At 41.8% G+C, this 18,075-nt stretch overlaps 2 protein-coding genes and 2 pseudogenes across 2 annotated transcripts in view; 2 read left to right on the top strand and 2 right to left on the bottom strand.

Moving 5' to 3' along the window:
* Positions 1-2,802, top strand: part of FBXO36 (F-box protein 36) — a 64,790-nt gene extending 61,988 nt beyond the window's left edge. The window contains exon 4 of the mRNA XM_006906647.3: positions 231-2,802. Within this exon, the coding sequence (XP_006906709.1) occupies positions 231-416 (186 nt within the window). The 3' untranslated portion in view covers positions 417-2,802. The remainder of the gene's footprint in view (positions 1-230) is intronic.
* A 961-nt stretch (positions 2,803-3,763) lies between these two features.
* LOC112475416 lies at positions 3,764-3,882 on the bottom strand (annotated as a pseudogene).
* Positions 3,883-8,866: 4,984 nt separating this feature from the next.
* The window catches only part of SLC16A14 (solute carrier family 16 member 14), a 26,504-nt gene continuing 17,295 nt past the window's right edge, over positions 8,867-18,075 (bottom strand). The window contains 3 exon segments of the mRNA XM_025043185.1: positions 8,867-10,788; positions 17,264-18,072; positions 18,074-18,075. The exon segment at positions 18,074-18,075 is cut by the window's right edge and continues 170 nt beyond it. Of these exon segments, the coding sequence (XP_024898953.1) occupies positions 10,637-10,788; positions 17,264-18,072; positions 18,074-18,075 (963 nt within the window). The 3' untranslated portion in view covers positions 8,867-10,636.
* Positions 14,547-14,665, top strand: LOC112475459 (annotated as a pseudogene).

Raw genomic sequence — 18,075 nt, 5'->3', positions numbered from 1 at the left:
TTATTCCATCAATCAAATATTGCCATCTATCTATCCATCCATCTATTTATGGTGCACTTGCCTCTTTCCTCAAAGAGAAAGTTTCCGGAGGGGAAACAGTGTCTGCTACATCCTTGGGCTCATGCAGTGTTTCTCACAGTGTCTCACAGGCAGCATGAGCCGGACAGTGATTTCATGAGTGAGTGAACCCACGTGTGACGTAACCTACTTCTTACTTTTTCCACCCATAGCTGTGCATCTCTGACAAACTGTGGGAGCCGATAGTTCAGTCTGCCTGTGACGACATCACCCCTGAGATGAGGGCCCTGGCCAAGGATGTGGGCTGGAGACAGCTGTTCTTCGCCAACAAGCTGCAGCTCCAGCAGAAATTCCGCAAGAGGGGAAGACATGGACACCAGAGAGGCAGTCAGGCTTAGGGACACGTTTTCCTACCTGCAGGGGTATTGAGGCATGGCTATGTTTCTCCTCTGTGTCCAAATCTCTTCTCTTTCCTTCGATTAAGAACTAAGGGGCTTTGCTGATTCCAGGAGCCCTCTGAAAAGCATAGAGTCTGCACACAAATGCAGTAAATTCAACTGGGCAGTGCTTTGCTTGAGCCATAGTCCCGTTGTGGTGAAGGTCAAATCGTGGCCCCAGCACGAGGGCTGCAGGACAAGAAGCCCCGCAGTAGTGTCTTCCCCACCCCCTCCCGACACCCATAAGAAAGGAGGCTTCTGCCATGTAGAAACAAACAATAAATGATTATTAGCGGGTTTTTATTACATATCTATTTTATCGAGGCATTGAGAAAAGAAACTCAGCTTTTGAATGTTTTCCCGTTGTGTCATCTGAGTCCATCCGTGGAGCAGGTGGCCACGTGTTCCCACAAGGAACTGTGGGGCAGTGGCAGCGGGAGGCACTCCTGGTGAGTGCAGCCACCTTCTCAGCCGTCCTGCGGGCTCGGGTACCAGGCTCCGCCCTCTCGTGTCATCGTGTCCTCATGTCCTCTTCCAGCGACAGCCTCCACCGGGGTCCTGGGGCATGGCGGGAGAGCAGGCCAGGCGTTCTGCTTGCAGACCTCGTCCTGAGTCCAACCTCCCCGGACTTCGCATTGTCAAACAAACCTACAGATATTTCTCAAAAGGATGCTGCTTCCCCCAAGGCGACGTGGACAGTTACCGCTTCTATAACAGGGATGTTTAAGAGCCCAGGCTGTGGGTTAACTGAGTGAAAGCCTAAGTACGCTTTGTATTCTGTTAACTCAGCAAAGGGGCGAAAACAGTACAGTTCCACCTCCCTGAGGAGGGCTATTTAAAAATTATTTTCTTCCTGCGTGCTCATGATGATTACTTACCCCAGACAATGGACTCGTAGCAGCGAATAATCTAATGACTCCTTTTAGGCTGCAGAGCAAAGTAGCTTCCACCTTGTTAACCTTCTCATTTCTTCCCTGCAGCTTCCACTTTGCTACCTAGAAAAAAATAACATGCCCCTCCCCCGCCCTTCCAGAGCGAGAGGAACTCCCATGATGCAGCGGGACCTCCCAAATGGTGCAAAAGTGGACTCTGGCTGTCCTCCCCACCCAAGTTCTTCTGGAAGGGTTCCATGGCCATGGCTTAGTGATGGATGCTTTTTCCTTTTTTTTTTTTTTTTTTTTTACTAGATCTGTGTTATATCAAACCAGATTTTAAACCCTATCTACACAGTCCTACTCAGTCATCGATTTCCAGGGACATCTGTGAAATCGAACGCAGCCGGCTTCCCTGCAGATGAGCAGAGGGGTCAAAGTCGTGTCTGGATTTAGTCCAAGCTCAGAGCAAAGATTTTATTGGCCAGAGGCCCAGGCCGCATTCCCTGCCCGGGGGAGACACTAACCGGGCGGCGCAGGGCGACCCGCAGCGGGCGGAGGGCACGTGCTCCTGCGTGGCTGCCGCCGCCTTGCTTCTGCCTGAACTTTCGGATTTCAGTCCCGGCCCGGTCTGTGGTGACAGAACACAGGTTAATACCGTGTGCACGCAACAATTGTGTGTATGCACAATTTGGTATATCTGCCTAACCGCATAAACGTAAAATTTCAACTCATTTGTAACATCGATACAAAGTGTCAACAGCCGAAAATTTTCTCATGTGGTGCTTAATCAGCTAACAGATTCTGAAAGCTTGCGGGCATGCATGATCTTCCAGATTCAACAGGAATTAGTAAGAACACAAATATGGCCATTTGAAAACTCTTACTAGCTATAAAAAAATATAATATAAAAATAGATGCTAAAAGTAAATTACAATTAAAAATGAGTTATAAATGTTTATTGTTAAGTTAAAATAACATAGGTTATTAGATTCTTTTCATAATTATTTGTCCTAATAATTTGAGTGCCTTATTACCTGATCATAATTAGTTTTGCCAAAATGTGAACATCATCAGCCTAAAATCCTTCATGGCACCAGCATCCTGAGTGGTCCAAACACTTTGCCTGTCTCTTCCCTGCCTCACTTCCTGTATTAGATCCCACATGACGATCCCCCAGATGGGAATAAAGCGATGGTTTGCCTCTGTGCCTTTATTGACGGCTTCCACGTGGATGGATAAATCTGCTTTGTTTATGACATACCATTTTGGAGTGAAATGCCACAGCGTTTTATCTCGCCCTTTCTCATCTTTTCAGTCAAAAGTGTGTCTACTCTTGTTATCATTCACCTTGTAATGGTAAAGTACTGATATTTTCTGATGATTTGTATGTTTTCAAGTTAAAACAATTTATTAACGATAGGAAATGTGAATATTTAATTTATAAACTAAACAAATAAATATATTTTACCTAATGTCAACTTCTATTACTTTTTTCCTGAACAGGTTTGGCATAGCACGAGCATTAAACCTCGGTTATTTGGAACAGAAAATGTTTTATTTTACTGAGTAGGCCCAAGAATAGGCTGAGATTATCATTGGAGGAGAGGCAGGAAGCAGGAGCAGGGACAAACCACTAGTCACCACTTGTCATCATTTTCCAAGCTGCTTGTGTACAAGATGGTCCTCAGCTCTCATTTATTACCCCAAACCGATTCTCACGATGCTGGAGAACCACGTAAAACCACCTTACTAAAAGCATAAAACATTCGTGCGGTGTAATTTTGTGATCTGAGCATCAGTATAATGACCTTTAACTTCAGTTTGTGTTAAGATAACATAGTGTGAGGGAGTGTCCAGGCTTTTCAACTCTGAAGAGTTGTTTTCAACTTGAAATGGATGTCTCCGGTTGTATGTTAAAACGTTAAGTAGACAAGCTACCACCGCCCTAAGGAAAAATGGGCACCAGCGGTTAAAAGCACACATTACATATTAGGTCACTTTACAAAGTAAAATTAATATCTTAGTTTTACCTATTGATTGCTTTGAGATGAGCTCATCAACATGCTGGGGGAGCATTAGTTTGCCCTCGTGACGTGGAACCCTCAGGATTGGGGCCGCAGAGGGCTCCCTGTTTCCTGCTTATCACGCTTCCTCAAATATAGCTCTCCATTCAGAAAAGTCATTTTCAACTGGGCAATGTGTTCTGCTCATCCTGGAAGTCTCAGAGCCATAGATCCATGGTCACAGACGAAGTTGGAATATCCTTAGAAATAATAATAGCAGCTTCCATTTATTGTCTTCTGTGTATCAAGAAATAAACAGGTGGTAACCAATTTTTTTTTTTTTTTTTTTTTGGCGAGGCAACCTTTGGTTGACCTCATTGATTGCAAGGACCTTGTCAGCTTACCATCCCTTATTTTTTTTTATTTTTTACGCCTATAGGACCTGGTCTTTCTAGGTGGTCTCCCATCCAAATACTCACCAGGCTCAACCCTACCTAGCTTCCGAGATCAGACGGGATCAGGCTTGTTCAGGGTGGCATGGCCATAGACGCAATTAAATTCTTAAAGCAACACTTGAAGAGATGTGATATTATTGCTGTCTTATAGATCAAAGGTTTATCAACTATGGCTTGGTCTAATCTAACCAGCTGCCTGTGTCTGTATATCAAGTTTATTGGGGCCACAGTCTATGTATTATCTGTGGCTACTTTCATGCAATGACAGAGTGAGATAGTCATGATATAAACTACATAGCTGGCAAGGCCTAAATTATTCTCAGAGGGGACTACTTAATTTTCCCAAGATCTCATAACTAACAAGCAGTAAAGCTGAGATTGAAATCTACAGCTGTTAAGTCTACACTCTTAACCGAAACGCCACACCCACTGTCCTTTCAGACCCAACACATTTGACCACCTGAACTTGAAAAGGTGATGGGATTTGTGTAAGGTCACATTTGAAATTATAAGGGGGACAATCTTGGGCATGATATAAGAGACCGTTCTAATTTAGTCGTCCAGAGAATAGTCCAAGCTTTTGATGACCTAAATTATTACACATTTTTCTATAAAGTATCTTATGTTCATTTAAATAATAAGTAAGGAGTTGCTTCTTCAAGACCCTCACACGCTCTTAGGGAAAACTAAGGAGTGAGTATAGGAGTTGCATACAGCTCCCTGGTACTTTGCCAAACTCAGTCCTTTCTTCCTGCCATTTTCCTCCATTGGGAACCAGTGGAACTCTTACCTCTTCCTACTTCACCTGACAATGGAAGAGGCTTCCATTGACATGAGACCCTCAACTCAAACCCCTGCTTTTCATCGTTGGTGGTGAAATGCCTTTAATACATTGCCTGTGATCTCTGCCCTCAGCCATGACTCCGTTTCCCGTTCCCAAGATGACAGACGCTGCTGCTTCTCAGTCTTTTCCATTCGACATGGGTATTTCTCCCCCTGCCCCACTGTTCTATAAACCTTTGACTTTGCAGACCTCCAGTTCACATAAGCCATGCTCCATTCATTACTACATTTAAAGATGGCTCATTCATTAGTTTTCAAAAGGGAGCTTAGAAATCTCGCTTTCTTAGCCCACAGCTGCACCATCTAAGACTAAAGATGCTGAAAAGGTGGCATTGAAATCTACTAAAAAAAGCGTAAATCTGAAACAAAATATGACTCAAAAGGTATCTTTCCCTCGACTTTATGATGTTAAAATGTTACCTTTCTGGTACCTCTTAAGTTGCGGCATCATTTTGAGAATAATCATTCAGCATTTAAAGCAAAAGGAATTGAATATTTTAAATGTAGATGTGATGAGTTCATTAAAAGCCAAAAATTGATCATTACAGCAATGCGAAAGCCAGTGGAGCACTCTGCAGGGTAAGTGGCTGCCCTGAATTGCCTGGACAAAGGCACATAAGCCTGTACAGCTGACGTCGCTGAATGTCTGCTGGATGACGAGTCAGCAGAAGAAATCACAGCACTACCACGTTCTAATAACACGGTAGCTCGTCAAATTAAAGATTTAGCTGCAGACACGAAGGCTGAGTTAATACCTTGTCTACAGATCCGTCCTTTTGTCTTACAAATGGGCGAATCAATAGATGTGACTGGACTCGCCGTTTCGTTTATATTCATCCAGTATCACACCAACGAGTCGAAGATCTTTCACGTGAATGCTTGGAAGCAAACACTAGTGATGTCGAAACAGTCCAAATGTCAAAGGATGTTAGTCACTCTCACGGTTGATTCTGGAGCGACTGTGTTGATGTTGGCGCCGATGGTGCGAAAGCAATGGTGGTCAGACGGCCCGCGCCTCCGTGTGAGTCAAAGCAGTGACACCGCACGGTACTGGAAGTCGCTGTGTTTCTTCCCTTCCACGCACTTGCAGTCAGATAACGGCCAGACTCGTTTCAGGATGTCCTTGAGGAAACAGTGAAAACCATCACCTTTTATTGCCTTTACCCTTGAGTCCACATCGTTTTAACGTTCTGTGTGACGAAATGTCGCAGAGCACATCTGCCTCAAATCCAAGTCCAGAGGTCACTTTGAGGAGCAGCACCCGTGTAACTGAACTGCTGCTTTTTTCATGGACTCTCACATTTGTTTTTGTTTGGCAGACACATGACTGAAAAGAAGGCTGTCGCTTCAAGGAATATAACTACAGTATCTGTTGCCAATGACAATGTTTAAGCTTTCAGAAGGAAATTAGAATTATGTAAAAACTTATATCAACCTCCATGAGCTTGTCCACTTCCCGACTGAGATATAATTCACAAACCATAAAATTCATTTTTTAGAAGTAGATAGTTCAGTGGTTTTTATATATTCACAAATTTGGGCAACCATCACCATTATCAAGTTCTAGAACATTCCATCACTCTGTGCCCATTAGCAGTCACTCCCCATTCCCTGCTCCTCCCAGACTCTGGAAACCACTAATATACTTTCTATTGCTATGGATTTGCCTATTCTGGACATTTTATATAAGTGGAATCATACAATAATCACGTGGCATCTTAAAATACTGTTATAAAATATGAAAACATTGGGAAGATCTACAAAATTCAATGGACCAATATTTTCCAATTGACTAAAATATTGTGTTACAAAATCATAAAGGGACAAAAAATTCTTTCAAAGTGTAAGACAGGTCAACGGTTCTTAAGGTATCATTTTACAAAAAGTTTATTGATGTGTGTCAGATTCCACACTGCAACTAACCTTTTAAGACTCAACACTTGTTGAGTTTTGGTGAGGTATTGAAAAAGTCTACAATTACCTGAAAAGACTTAAAATACTCCTCCCCTTTCCAACTACATATAGGTATGAAGCTCAATTTTCAATTTTCTTAATATATGTTAATCAAAACCACATATCACAACAGATTGAAAGTAGAAGCAAATATGAGAGTCTAGTTGTCTCCAATTAAGCTAGGTATTGAAGAGATTTGCAAAAATGTAAAACAATGCCACTCTTCTTACTAAAAAAATTTGAGGGGTCAAAATATGGTTACTTTTATGAAAATGTGTTATTAACATAGTGGGCTCATTATTGTTATTTTAAAATGAATTAATTTCTCAGTTTTGCTTTCTAATATGATAAATATCAATAAGATAAAGCCTACAAAAACAAAACATCTTTGTGTCTTCATTGGTTTTTAGGAGTATACAGGGGACCGAAGAACTAAGTTTGTGAACTGTAAGTCGAGCACTTGTAGACTGTATCTTTCATTTGACAAGGAGACATACCTATGAGAGTTCTTCAATCATTTTACTGAACCTCTCTGTATCTTTTATATTATCAATTATGGTTTCATCTAAACAGGTCACGCACCCAATTTCCCTTAGCTTTGTTATCTCATTGTCATGCTTAGTGCTGTGCAACACTGGCTTACTTCTGCATCCAGGCTACCTGAGGGCAGGCACAGGCATCAGCCTGCCTTGTTCTTATAGAAGCCCAGTTTTCATTCGTTGATTGGAAAAGGACCATGGGAACAGAAAGACTTAACAGCAGAAAAATATATTATATACTATGAGTGCTCCAAAGATAGTAATTGACCAGGATGTTGTATAAAAGGAAATAATCAATGCAAGAGAGTCGGGACAAGTATTTGAAATAGATGAGACTGTTATACTCTTAGAAATGTTGAGAGTGGGTCTCCAATTTCATGGTGCATGAGAATCAACTGATAAGCTTATCTAAAAGACAGGTTTATTGGCTTCATCCCCCAAGATTCCAATTCATTAGGTTTTAAGTAGCCCCAAGAATCTGCATTTAAAATAATTTTGGATACAAGTTTTAAACTGAAAAAGCATTATATGCATACGGAAAAGTCACAGTCACCCCAGTCTCCAAACTTTTCTCCCCAAAGCCTATCACTGTTAATGTTCTCTTGTTTTCTTCCAGAAATATTGTCCATATACAAGCCATTCGAATAAACTTTTGTTAACAAAACATAATTGGGACCACATTAACCATATTTTATCTTGCTATTTTCTTTTAGCACTATATCTTGGATATTATTTTCTAATTGTACATATGGATCTGTCTTTTTAAAAAAGAAATGTTTGCAAAATACCCTACTTTATTTGACAGTTCCCTATCAATGGGCATTTAAATCATTTCCAGTCTTTTATATAAGATACAATAAATCAAAAAATCCTTGTTCATTTGTAGGAAAAAAATTTTAGAAATGCAATCGTTAGATTAAAAGGTGTGTGCATTTTAAATTTAACAGGTAGACCCCAATAAACTTAATAAACAAACAAACAAACAAACAAATAAATAAATTTAACAGCTAGACTTGGACCTTCCAACAATCTCTAGGTGATTCTCTCCTATGGCCACACCTAAAGAAAGCCTGTTGCAGGAGATAGAACCGAACAGAGAATACCATTAGTTTTATTTTAGGAGTTTTCCTCTTAAGGCTACAAAAACAGAGACTTTATACAAAAATTCACTGACCATCTTTAAACAGGACAAAATTTATTTAGTTGTACGTAAATAAAAATCACTTGGGCATGTGAGGGGTAAACCATACAGCACATAAAAACACAATTAACCCTTTATCATGTCTTCAAAGAATTGTAAATAATAACATTTTAAACAGAAAACATTAATATATTTGCTGAAGTTCTCTACAGCATTCTCTTTTATTCTGTTGTCAGCATGAATATCGCAAGCAGGTTTTACTGTTTTCATAAAATGGGAACTTCTGATGTGGTAGACACCACATTTCCATAAATACAGTAAGTCAACAACTGTACAAACCGAATGTGAACGGGTTTTACCTGGACGTAACTAGAGCCAGGTCAGTGGATTAAAAGTCGACGATGATTGCATAACCAGCAGTGCGAGCATCAACACTCATTGGCTATAGCACCATTCAAAATATTCAATACCACCTCTAGTTAACTTGGTATAGTCAGAAAATGAAAGTAATGAAGTCATGTAGTCTTAAAACACATGTTTTTCCAACTAATCATCCTAATTTTATGGTAAATATATAGAGATACAGTATTGCTTTAGCATTTAAGATTACCTTTATCGAAATAGAGAGCTAGATTCTTTAATGGCAGCCAAAGCTGTAATGATACCAAATAGGTCGCTACGTTGAATCAAATGGAGTATGACATGCAAGTTATTATCTATAACAATTTACAGGCAATTCTTGAATCATTGGAGGTAATATTGAGTGTGTATGAGCCATGCTTTTGTTTCTCCTTTCCGTTAGCTGCCTTCAATTATTATTGTTATTTTGGCGGTCTCTTTCATTACACAACCCACCCACTAAACAGCGAAGCAGGAAATAACGATGATGAAACAAGAAGGAAACTTGTCCATGTGATCACTTGTTAACAGCCCTGAAGCGTTTGGTGGAGCAAGAGACTGAAAAGTGCTGGCTAAAATTAGGCTTGGGTTAACATTCGGTGATTGTAATTACTAGTATCATTCCCGCCTCCGATTACCAAGGGCAATTGAAAATGGTCTATACCCACTTTAGAGAAATTTGACCAAAGACACTGGCAATGATATTAAAGGATTTTTATGTGTGATGAGCAAATTGTGAGTAGAAATTTAAACAGTTCTAAAATATGTGTAAACACGTAAGGCAGCCAGAAATTTCAAAATGATTCTGGGAAGAATACTCTGCAATCTGAAAAATGTTTGGCTTAGAAAAATAGAGATTTCAGATAAAGGAAGAGCATTATATAATGTCATGGATCACAGTTATCTTCTGTATGAACTCGATCAAGAGAACTATTTTTAAAACCATGCGGAGCACAGGCACTGGAGAAGGGCTATTTGCTACCACTCCCCCAATGTCAGATGCACAGACACCTAGACCAAGGGCATTCCGTTTATTACCCTTGCAACTTCATAGTCTTATATTCTGGATTAGTAACACACTTTACAAACGACTTAACCATCAACTTCATATGTCAACCCGCAATTAGTTCTCTCTTTTTATTTACTGGACAGGAGAAACTCAGAAAGAACAAATTTATAGGCCCCAGATTGTGCTCATACATAGAGAGGCCAACCATATGAATAAAAGTACTTGAATCATAGCCCTTGATTCAATAGTTGCGTGTACAAATACAACTTTTGCTAAGGAAATTATTTAGGTTTTATCTTAAGATTCGGTTTATAACTGGATACTATTGGATTAGGATTGATGGCAAATGCTTTTCTTAGAGAAAGATTGATAAACTGTACTCCCTAGCTGAATACTGTTATAAAAATATATTTTTTCTTTAATTGTACTAAATGTATTACCTTTGCAATTGGAACCAGCATCTATTTTACGCTGAGAGATCAATTGCTCCCTGTAACAATCAATCTCTGAAATCTAGTCATATTCTTGTGCTCAAAACCCATTTTTCTGTGAGTTTTCCAGAAGCATTTAGACAGCTCATTTTCATCTTACAAAGAAGTGGTAGCTGACTTGAAACACTTTTATTCCTTGTCTTAGTTTTAAAAGCTATATCTAAAACCCTAGTCCCACGGGTGACAAGAGATAGTTTTTATAAGGGGATTTCTACCGATGACTTAATAGGCTGTCTTGGAAGGACACTGTCATCTCTAAAACATACACGGTCTGTCATACCATCTAGCATTGCTTCTCCCCAGACGGAAAGGCAGTGCCGCTTTCCAATGAAGTAATAACAATGGCATTTACAAATGACAGTGCCAGTTACCACACGAATCATCTCCCACGATATGTCATAGACCCCTCACAGTGACCACATGAGGTAGGCATGAGTACCACAAAGACATCTTACGTGAAACAGAATGTGACACTAAACACGTGCACCACCCATGTATTTTTTTCTGGATTGTTCTATAATTTGAATACACGGTTGAATGAGTAAAAAGAATATTCCTACCAGGTAAAGTAAACCACATATATAGAAGGAATAGTCATATTTTTGTGTGATGTCGTAGATCCACCCTACAAAACAAAACAAAACAAAATCATTGTAACACAGTTGGTAAAGTCAAGGACACAGAGCATTTCCTGCTACTATAAATATTTCTGTAATTTATTTACATGACATTTAAAGCCCAAAACATTTCATTTAGCCATTTCTAAGTTCGGGCTATGTCAGCCAGAGTTCTCAGCATATACCTGAGGATGGCTGCATTTATCTTTTAAAGTACATTTTTAAAAGCACTGAGGCAGTAGCCTGCTGACTGACCCACAGGGAGAATCTTCTGGCTCACAGCCCTGGAGGGGAGTTCTCAGGCCAGCACAAAGCCAGCAAGTAAAAGTGAATCTAATGATTTTCTTTTTCCACAAATAGAAATACAAATCTTTTCTAAAACCTTCGACATTCTTTAAAGAAGTTTCTAGTGTGTATCAAGAGGCTGAGCAGAAGACATTGGAACTTTCAGTCATTCTGAGGTATATGAGGGTAAACTTATGCTCTAGAAAGAATCAAACTTTCCAGGTTTTATCAAATTCGTGTTTAAAGCTATAAAACTTTAATATTTATATTTATGAAACTTTAAGTTGCCAGAGAAATGGCCTTCAACGCTAACTAAATCATCAGTTCTTTTCAAATAATTCTTTTATATTATAACCTAATACTTTCATAGGATAATCTGACTGGGCACTCTGTAAAACACTCCTATATTTCATGGATTCTAAGATACTGTAAATTATATGATTCATCATTATCTTACATATCAAAAAGAAAGAAATATCTTTATCAATCGGAACATGACTCAGTGTTTTACAGGACTACTAAAATGCATTCCGATTTCAGAGATGTTAATGCGAAAAAAATGTCTCAGAAACTATGAAATATGATGTCTCTTATTTACTGCAATGATTCATTCTAAGAATCAGTCACATGTCATGGTCTCCACATAGCAAACCGTGAGAATTAAGCCACACGCGAGAATTTTTTTATGGTAAGAATGTAAATGTACACACTCACTGCCCATTTCAACAAGTGCATCGATTAGCAAAGTCATAAGAAAAATATAAATGATCTAATGAGCAAACACAGAATTCCATGGCCACTTTTCAAACATTATCTTTTCAAAAAAATCTAACTGGCAAATGAATGCATAAATGCGACTTTACCTTCTCCCGCCAGCAATCAGCTACACAAAAGCAACTGCTAAGGGTGTCAACCAGTACCTCTGACTTCCTGGTAGTTATCTTTGTTAGTGCACAATTAATATGCCTGGAACAGTTAAGGCAGTCACAAAGAAAAACAAACAGTAGCATTATAAACATAATTTTTAGCCACTCAAAAGCTCTGAATTCTGGATAGACTTTAAAAGTTAACCAAGTTTTTGAGTTTGTTATTCAGTATAAAAAAGAAGAAAATATTGGACTCTTTAGATGTGGCTTAATAAAATGCTCTGTCATCCTTTATCAAAATTATTTTTTTTCTATCATCCTTTCTTACTCTCTAATTTGAGGCAAGAGGAACAAACGAGATTAAACATATAATCCCAAAATAATGACTCGGCTTCAGAACTGAAACAGGAAGACACACTTAGATATGAACGAAAACACACCCAGCCTCTACCCAGTGTCACCATTTGTTGACTGCGACTATGAGTTATGAAGAAGCGAATGACTCAGTTGTAGATAAAGCAGAAAGGTCTGTAGGAGAAGCAGAGTCTATGACAGGACTATCTATATGCTGCCACTTAAAGAGAATCAAAACTCTAAGGTTCTCATACCCCACTCATCCCACACGAAACACTCATTTTTCTCATGATCAAGTGACCGAGTAGAAACGGTGGCTCTAAATAACAAACACCGACAGCAGAAACGAGCCGAATGACAACTGCTCTTTAACGCAGACCTCAGAAATCGGGCAAAATCCTAGCTGATCAGAAAACTAATTGTATCCAGTGCAGACTATTTATTTACTGTTTGGTTTGGAGTGGTTGAATCTGAACTTCAGGGCTCTGTGATGAGGCCCCCATCCACTTCTCTCTCCTAGCTCTCCGAGCTCACTGCGAGCCATGATGAATTTTTTGGAGTTTCAAACATATTTTTCTTGGCTCCTTGTCTGTATATGTACTATTCCCCCTTCAGGGTATATGAATAAACACAGTCATCCTTAGAACAAACACCCTAGCATCCCTTCCCACCACACTATTTTCCCTTGTCTCTGCCAACTATAGCAAACGTCTGCTAAGTATATTTCATATTGTTACAGTCTTAAACTGAATTCATTATATTTTAAAGTATAAACATTTGTAAAAGCATGTCCACACACCCCAATCTTTAAAAGTCATTCGTAGGTCACTTTTTTAAAAAGCGTGCCCGACTTCACCAAACAATTTAACAATGCAAATTGGAAGAGTAGTCCCCAGTTTTAAGTTACATGAACCCCAGAGGTTTCTCCAATCTACCTTCAGGCTTTATTTTTAAATGACTCTGGACCCTGCCATCTCTCTTTGCCGCCTATTTTAATATCTCCACAAGTGTGAACTCAACTCGGTCCCCAGTCAGATGCAAAGCAGGTGGTGAGAGACTGTACTTGACCACGTGTTTTGACTCAGGACATGCGGATGGAACTTCAGAGACAAGACATTTCAGACAAGATGCCCGTCTCATCGTGCGTCACCACCTCTCCCTACAGATCTGATCTCCATTCTTTGGTTTGCAGCCTGAGACTGTTGGCAGCTCTGATCCAATCATCAATTCAAATCAGCAGCTTCGAAGTAAAATCTGGCTCCCTATAAAACTGCATTCCTATTTATGAAATGTGCTCCCAGCTCTCGGTGAAAAACATTGCAAATTGTTGTTAGGGTGATATATTTTGTGCGAACGGAGGAGGCATGTAGATTCTTGGTCGGTTAAATCTGGTAGCTGAGTTTTGCTATATTTTTACACTAGAAATATCTAGAAGTGTATCTACTAGAAGCATCCAGAAAAGTATCTACTATTATTACATCTTATAAGGATAAGAACTGAATGCATGGCAATGTTATCAAGAAGTTCATGTTGCTGAGTAACATGGTTGAAATGCCTGTTCAATATCTTCGATTGTACATTCACTTAAATGGAAATGTGTGACTGCCTGACACGCTACGAAATTGTATAAGAATTTTTGATGCCAGTAAAAACCACTTTGAAAAATGAAAAGCACATGCATTTCTAAACCCACTGAAAAAGAAAAAGGTAATGTGAACAGTAATTTTCTTTGGGGCAAACGGAGCTAAGTAATAATTCCTAGCCCACCTGGAATTTCTAGCGAGAATTCAATGTGTTTTTTTAGTTTGGTGTATTGCCAATCACTTCTGAACTACCATGCATAAAGGCCGGGCTTGCATCTCATTCCAATGTTGGCTCCTTGGCCTGGAAAGTCAATGAGTTAGACACAGTGCAGTCAGCTAGCCAATGATGTGGTTTCGTGTTCCTCACCACGTGAGTTCAGTAGAAGAAGAAGAAACAAATAAAAACAGAAGGCGAGTCTCTTTAGGCCGCTGGCCTGGAGACGCACATCAGCACATTGCTTCAAGAGTCCGCAGAGCAGCACTTGACACACATTCATAGAAGGTCCTCAACCAGTAATACATGGTTTCTACCAGCATGGTGGACCCCATTCAGCTAGAGCCCACCTCCAGGGAGGAAGTCTGAAGCAGGCAGAGAGAAGGCCTGGTGACTGAGGGCTGGGCACAACACCCTGTCTTCTAGTTGCACTTCATTTCTCTCTTACTCAAGAAGGAACACGAATCTACAGCCACGCCACCCTGAACAAGCCTGATCCCATCTGGTCTCGGAAGCTAAGCAAGGTCGGGCCTGGTTAGTACTTGGATGGGAGACCACCTAGGAAGACCAGGTGCTGTAGGTGTTAAGAAAAAGAAAGAAAGAGAGAGAGAGAAAGAAAGAAAGAAAGAAAACATGAGAATAGAAATGAATGACAAGGTCATGACCTTAGGAATGAGAGTTATGCTGGCAAATTCTGGTGCTTTAATTAACATTGATCATGAATTACTTAGGTTGCACCTCACAGCTATGGTACGATGCTGCTGTTGGGTCAGGATAAGAATCACCCCAGACTGACTATGAGAAGCAGAAAGTACCCCTGGATCATGCAAAGAACAACAATGATAGATTCCATTTCTACACCCAATATATACGAAGGTTGGAGGCAGACGACCCACTGATAATGTCCCCACTCCCTTAACGGCTATTTGAGTTTAACATCTCTGGAAGGTACCATTGGTTGATTGATCCAACACCCAATCCAATTCTCTTCTCTTTTCCTTCCTCTAGTACAGAGACTGAAAGGCAAAATACTCCAATTTTCAGTTCCCCTCGAAGCTTGGGTTAGCTGCGTGACAGTTCCTGCCAACCTGATTTAAGTGGAAATCTGGCGGAACTAAGCCTTTCCTTCCTCTCTCTTGTTATAAATGGAGATGTTGTGGCTGGAACTACAGCAGCCGTTATGTGACCATGAGGTAGCTACCATGAGGAAAAGGCTAAGAGGATCTGAGAGACACTGTCCCAATATCATCTAGTCCCTGAATTCTAGATTTCTGGTTATGAGACAATTAAATCTCATAATTTACCATAAGCTACTATTGGCAGAGTGTTCTCTTATAGCCAAATGCATCCCTAACTGATAGAGAATTCTATACAATAAGATTAACCAGCAAGTTCAGACATTTCTGCTGCCAACATTGTTTGCTGCACTACTATAGTTATTTACTATCACCTAGAAATGCTGCGCCTGCATCTCTGTGCACGGGCAAAGAGGAGCAGCTTGATCCAGGACAGGCCCCATATGTGGCCACTGGGTTTCCTAACGTGACATTGGGGCCTTTAACCTTTAGTCATCCAACTACCAGTGTTGTCAGCTGTACAGGCAAAAATCCACGATCTCTTGAACTTCAAATTCCAAAAGGGACTTAAATTATGGGTGTGTTGGCACAAGCCCTCTGCCAGCGGGGTCCTAGGACAAGAGATAACTCTGATCTGTAGAGAGACTGGGAAGGAAGTGGTGGGAAGGGGTTCCCACCTTGGGGTTCCCCCATCCACTGGGAAGAGGTATTCCTGCAGAGGATTTGAGAATGAGAGGCTAAGAGGGCTCAGCTGAGCAGGGGACTACGGCATCTGAACAGCCGGGGCTCTACCAGGTCACTTTAAAACACTGCTCAAAGCTGGTGGCTTTGACGATTGCCATCAGCCCTGTCTTGGCCCCCGACAGCCACCTCTAAACGGCATCTTTGTGTTGACACTTGGCCCCAACCCCCGCCACACTGTGTGGGCTCCTGCCACCAATCCTTGGATAGTGGGTAGACCGTGTCATTTTTGCCCAGCATCTAGCCTCTTGGGGATTGAGTATACTGACCCAACCCTCGGAGGCCTTCCCACAAAGTTTAAACCCTGCTCACGCACCAGGTTCAGAGAAGTACCCGGCCCAGACACAGGACTCTGGTGCCTATGACTTCTGGTATGCCCACTGAAAGAAGCAAATTCTTCACTGCAATGAGGTGAGTACATATGAAAGATCTTATGCTAGATGTTGCCACCCGATAGCTTCGAGGCTCTGGCAGGCCAATTCCTGCCACATGCTGGAACCTGTGAATGCCACAGCCTTACATGACAAAAGGGACTTTGCAGATGTGCTTATGTTAAAGGCCCCGAGATGGGAGATTACCCTGGATTATCTGTTGGACCCAATGTAATCACAGGTGTCTTGATAAGTAAAAGGAGGAGGCAGGAGAGTCAGAATCAGAAAGAGATGGGAAGATGCCATGCTGCTGGCTTAGAAGATGCAGGAAGAGGCCAGGAGCCAAAACAGCAGGCGGCCTCCAGGAGGCATAAAGGCAAGAAAGACACGGGTCCCCCTGACATCTCAATCTGAGCCCACCGGCCCCAGCTGAGCCTTCTGACCTCCAGAACTGTAAGATGATAAATCCGCACGGTTTTAAGCCACTAAGTTTGTGGCCATTTGTTACAGCAGCAACAGGACACTACCACAGGAGTCACTCCAGGCCGGAGATGTGTCCTGTTGGATTAACATGCAGTGTTTAGAAAATCTGGAAATGTCATCCAAGAGCCCAGAGTCCTAGCTTCCCTTGGGGGGTGGGGGAACAATAGAAGATCTGGCAACAGTTGCCGCATTTTTTGGTGGCAGAAATCAGTTGGAGCTGGGCAGAGGCTGCCTCCTTCAGACCTGGCAGGCGCCCTGCACAAGTCCACTGTCTGCTTTACGGGCTGGCAGCTTATCGTATATATAAGTTCATTTACATTCTACATGAAGAAAAATGACCTTTACCTTGCTAAAATGTATGTGAGAAATGGGGGTGAGGGGCAGGGATGGGAAGAAAAACAGAGCATGTACACAAAATTCCCTTCTTGTTTATCTTGGACTTGGTAACACAGATGAGAACACAACATAGGATCTATACGCTCTCTCGGCTTCAAAGCCTCGCGCCTTTACCTGCAAAGGGCGGTCCCAGCAACGCGGAGATGCCGTTAGCGCAGATGATGATGCCATAGGCATTGGCCAGGTGCTCTATCCCCACCAAGTCTTCCGTCACTACCGGCATCAGGGAGAAATATCCGCTGGAGAAGCCTATCAGGGCGCAGATGACCGCCAGGCCAGCGTACGTGTGCATCAGTGGCAGGATGAAAATACTGAGGACGAGGGTGAAGTTGGCCATCAGGAAGACGTTCCAGACGCTGATGCAGGGTAAGTCGGCCACGATGCCCAGGATCACCTTTCCGAAGATGTGGACTATTGCTATAATTGAGGTCAGAGGGAAAACGTCGTTCTGCTCCGACAAATTATACAAATTGACTATTTCCGGGAGGTGAATGAAGGGGATGACAAAGCTGCTGTATGCAAACAAGGCCCAGAAAATAAAGGCTACAAACATTCGATTAGTAAAGAGCGAGGCTGCCCCAAAATAGCCCGCGTACCAGTCCCAGAAGCCCTTCCGGACCCGCAGGGTCAGCTGGCTCACCGTCTTCAGCAGGCGAAAGGCGCACATGTCCTTCGCGCGCCCCGCCTTCTCCGCGCACGCGGGAGCGCCAAGGTCGCCCAGGGCCTCCTCGTGCTCGCGACCGTCCTCCTTCTCTGCTGCCCTGCCCCGCGGTCCTCTCGACTTCACAAACTCGGCGGCGGCGGCGTGAGCGGGGAGGGCTTGGGGATCTCTCCCCACCGCGTCCTGTCCCTCTTTCTCCGGGGCGAGGGGCCTCATGAGCGCCCCGCAGACGCACAGGTTCAAGGACACGGCGCCTTGGATGAAC

Source organism: Pteropus alecto, unplaced genomic scaffold (genome assembly GCF_000325575.1).
Source record: "Pteropus alecto unplaced genomic scaffold, ASM32557v1 scaffold110, whole genome shotgun sequence".
Taxonomy (NCBI): domain Eukaryota; kingdom Metazoa; phylum Chordata; class Mammalia; order Chiroptera; family Pteropodidae; genus Pteropus; species Pteropus alecto.
Note: the sequence above shows the minus strand (reverse complement) of the source record. Positions and strands in the feature narration are given on the sequence as shown.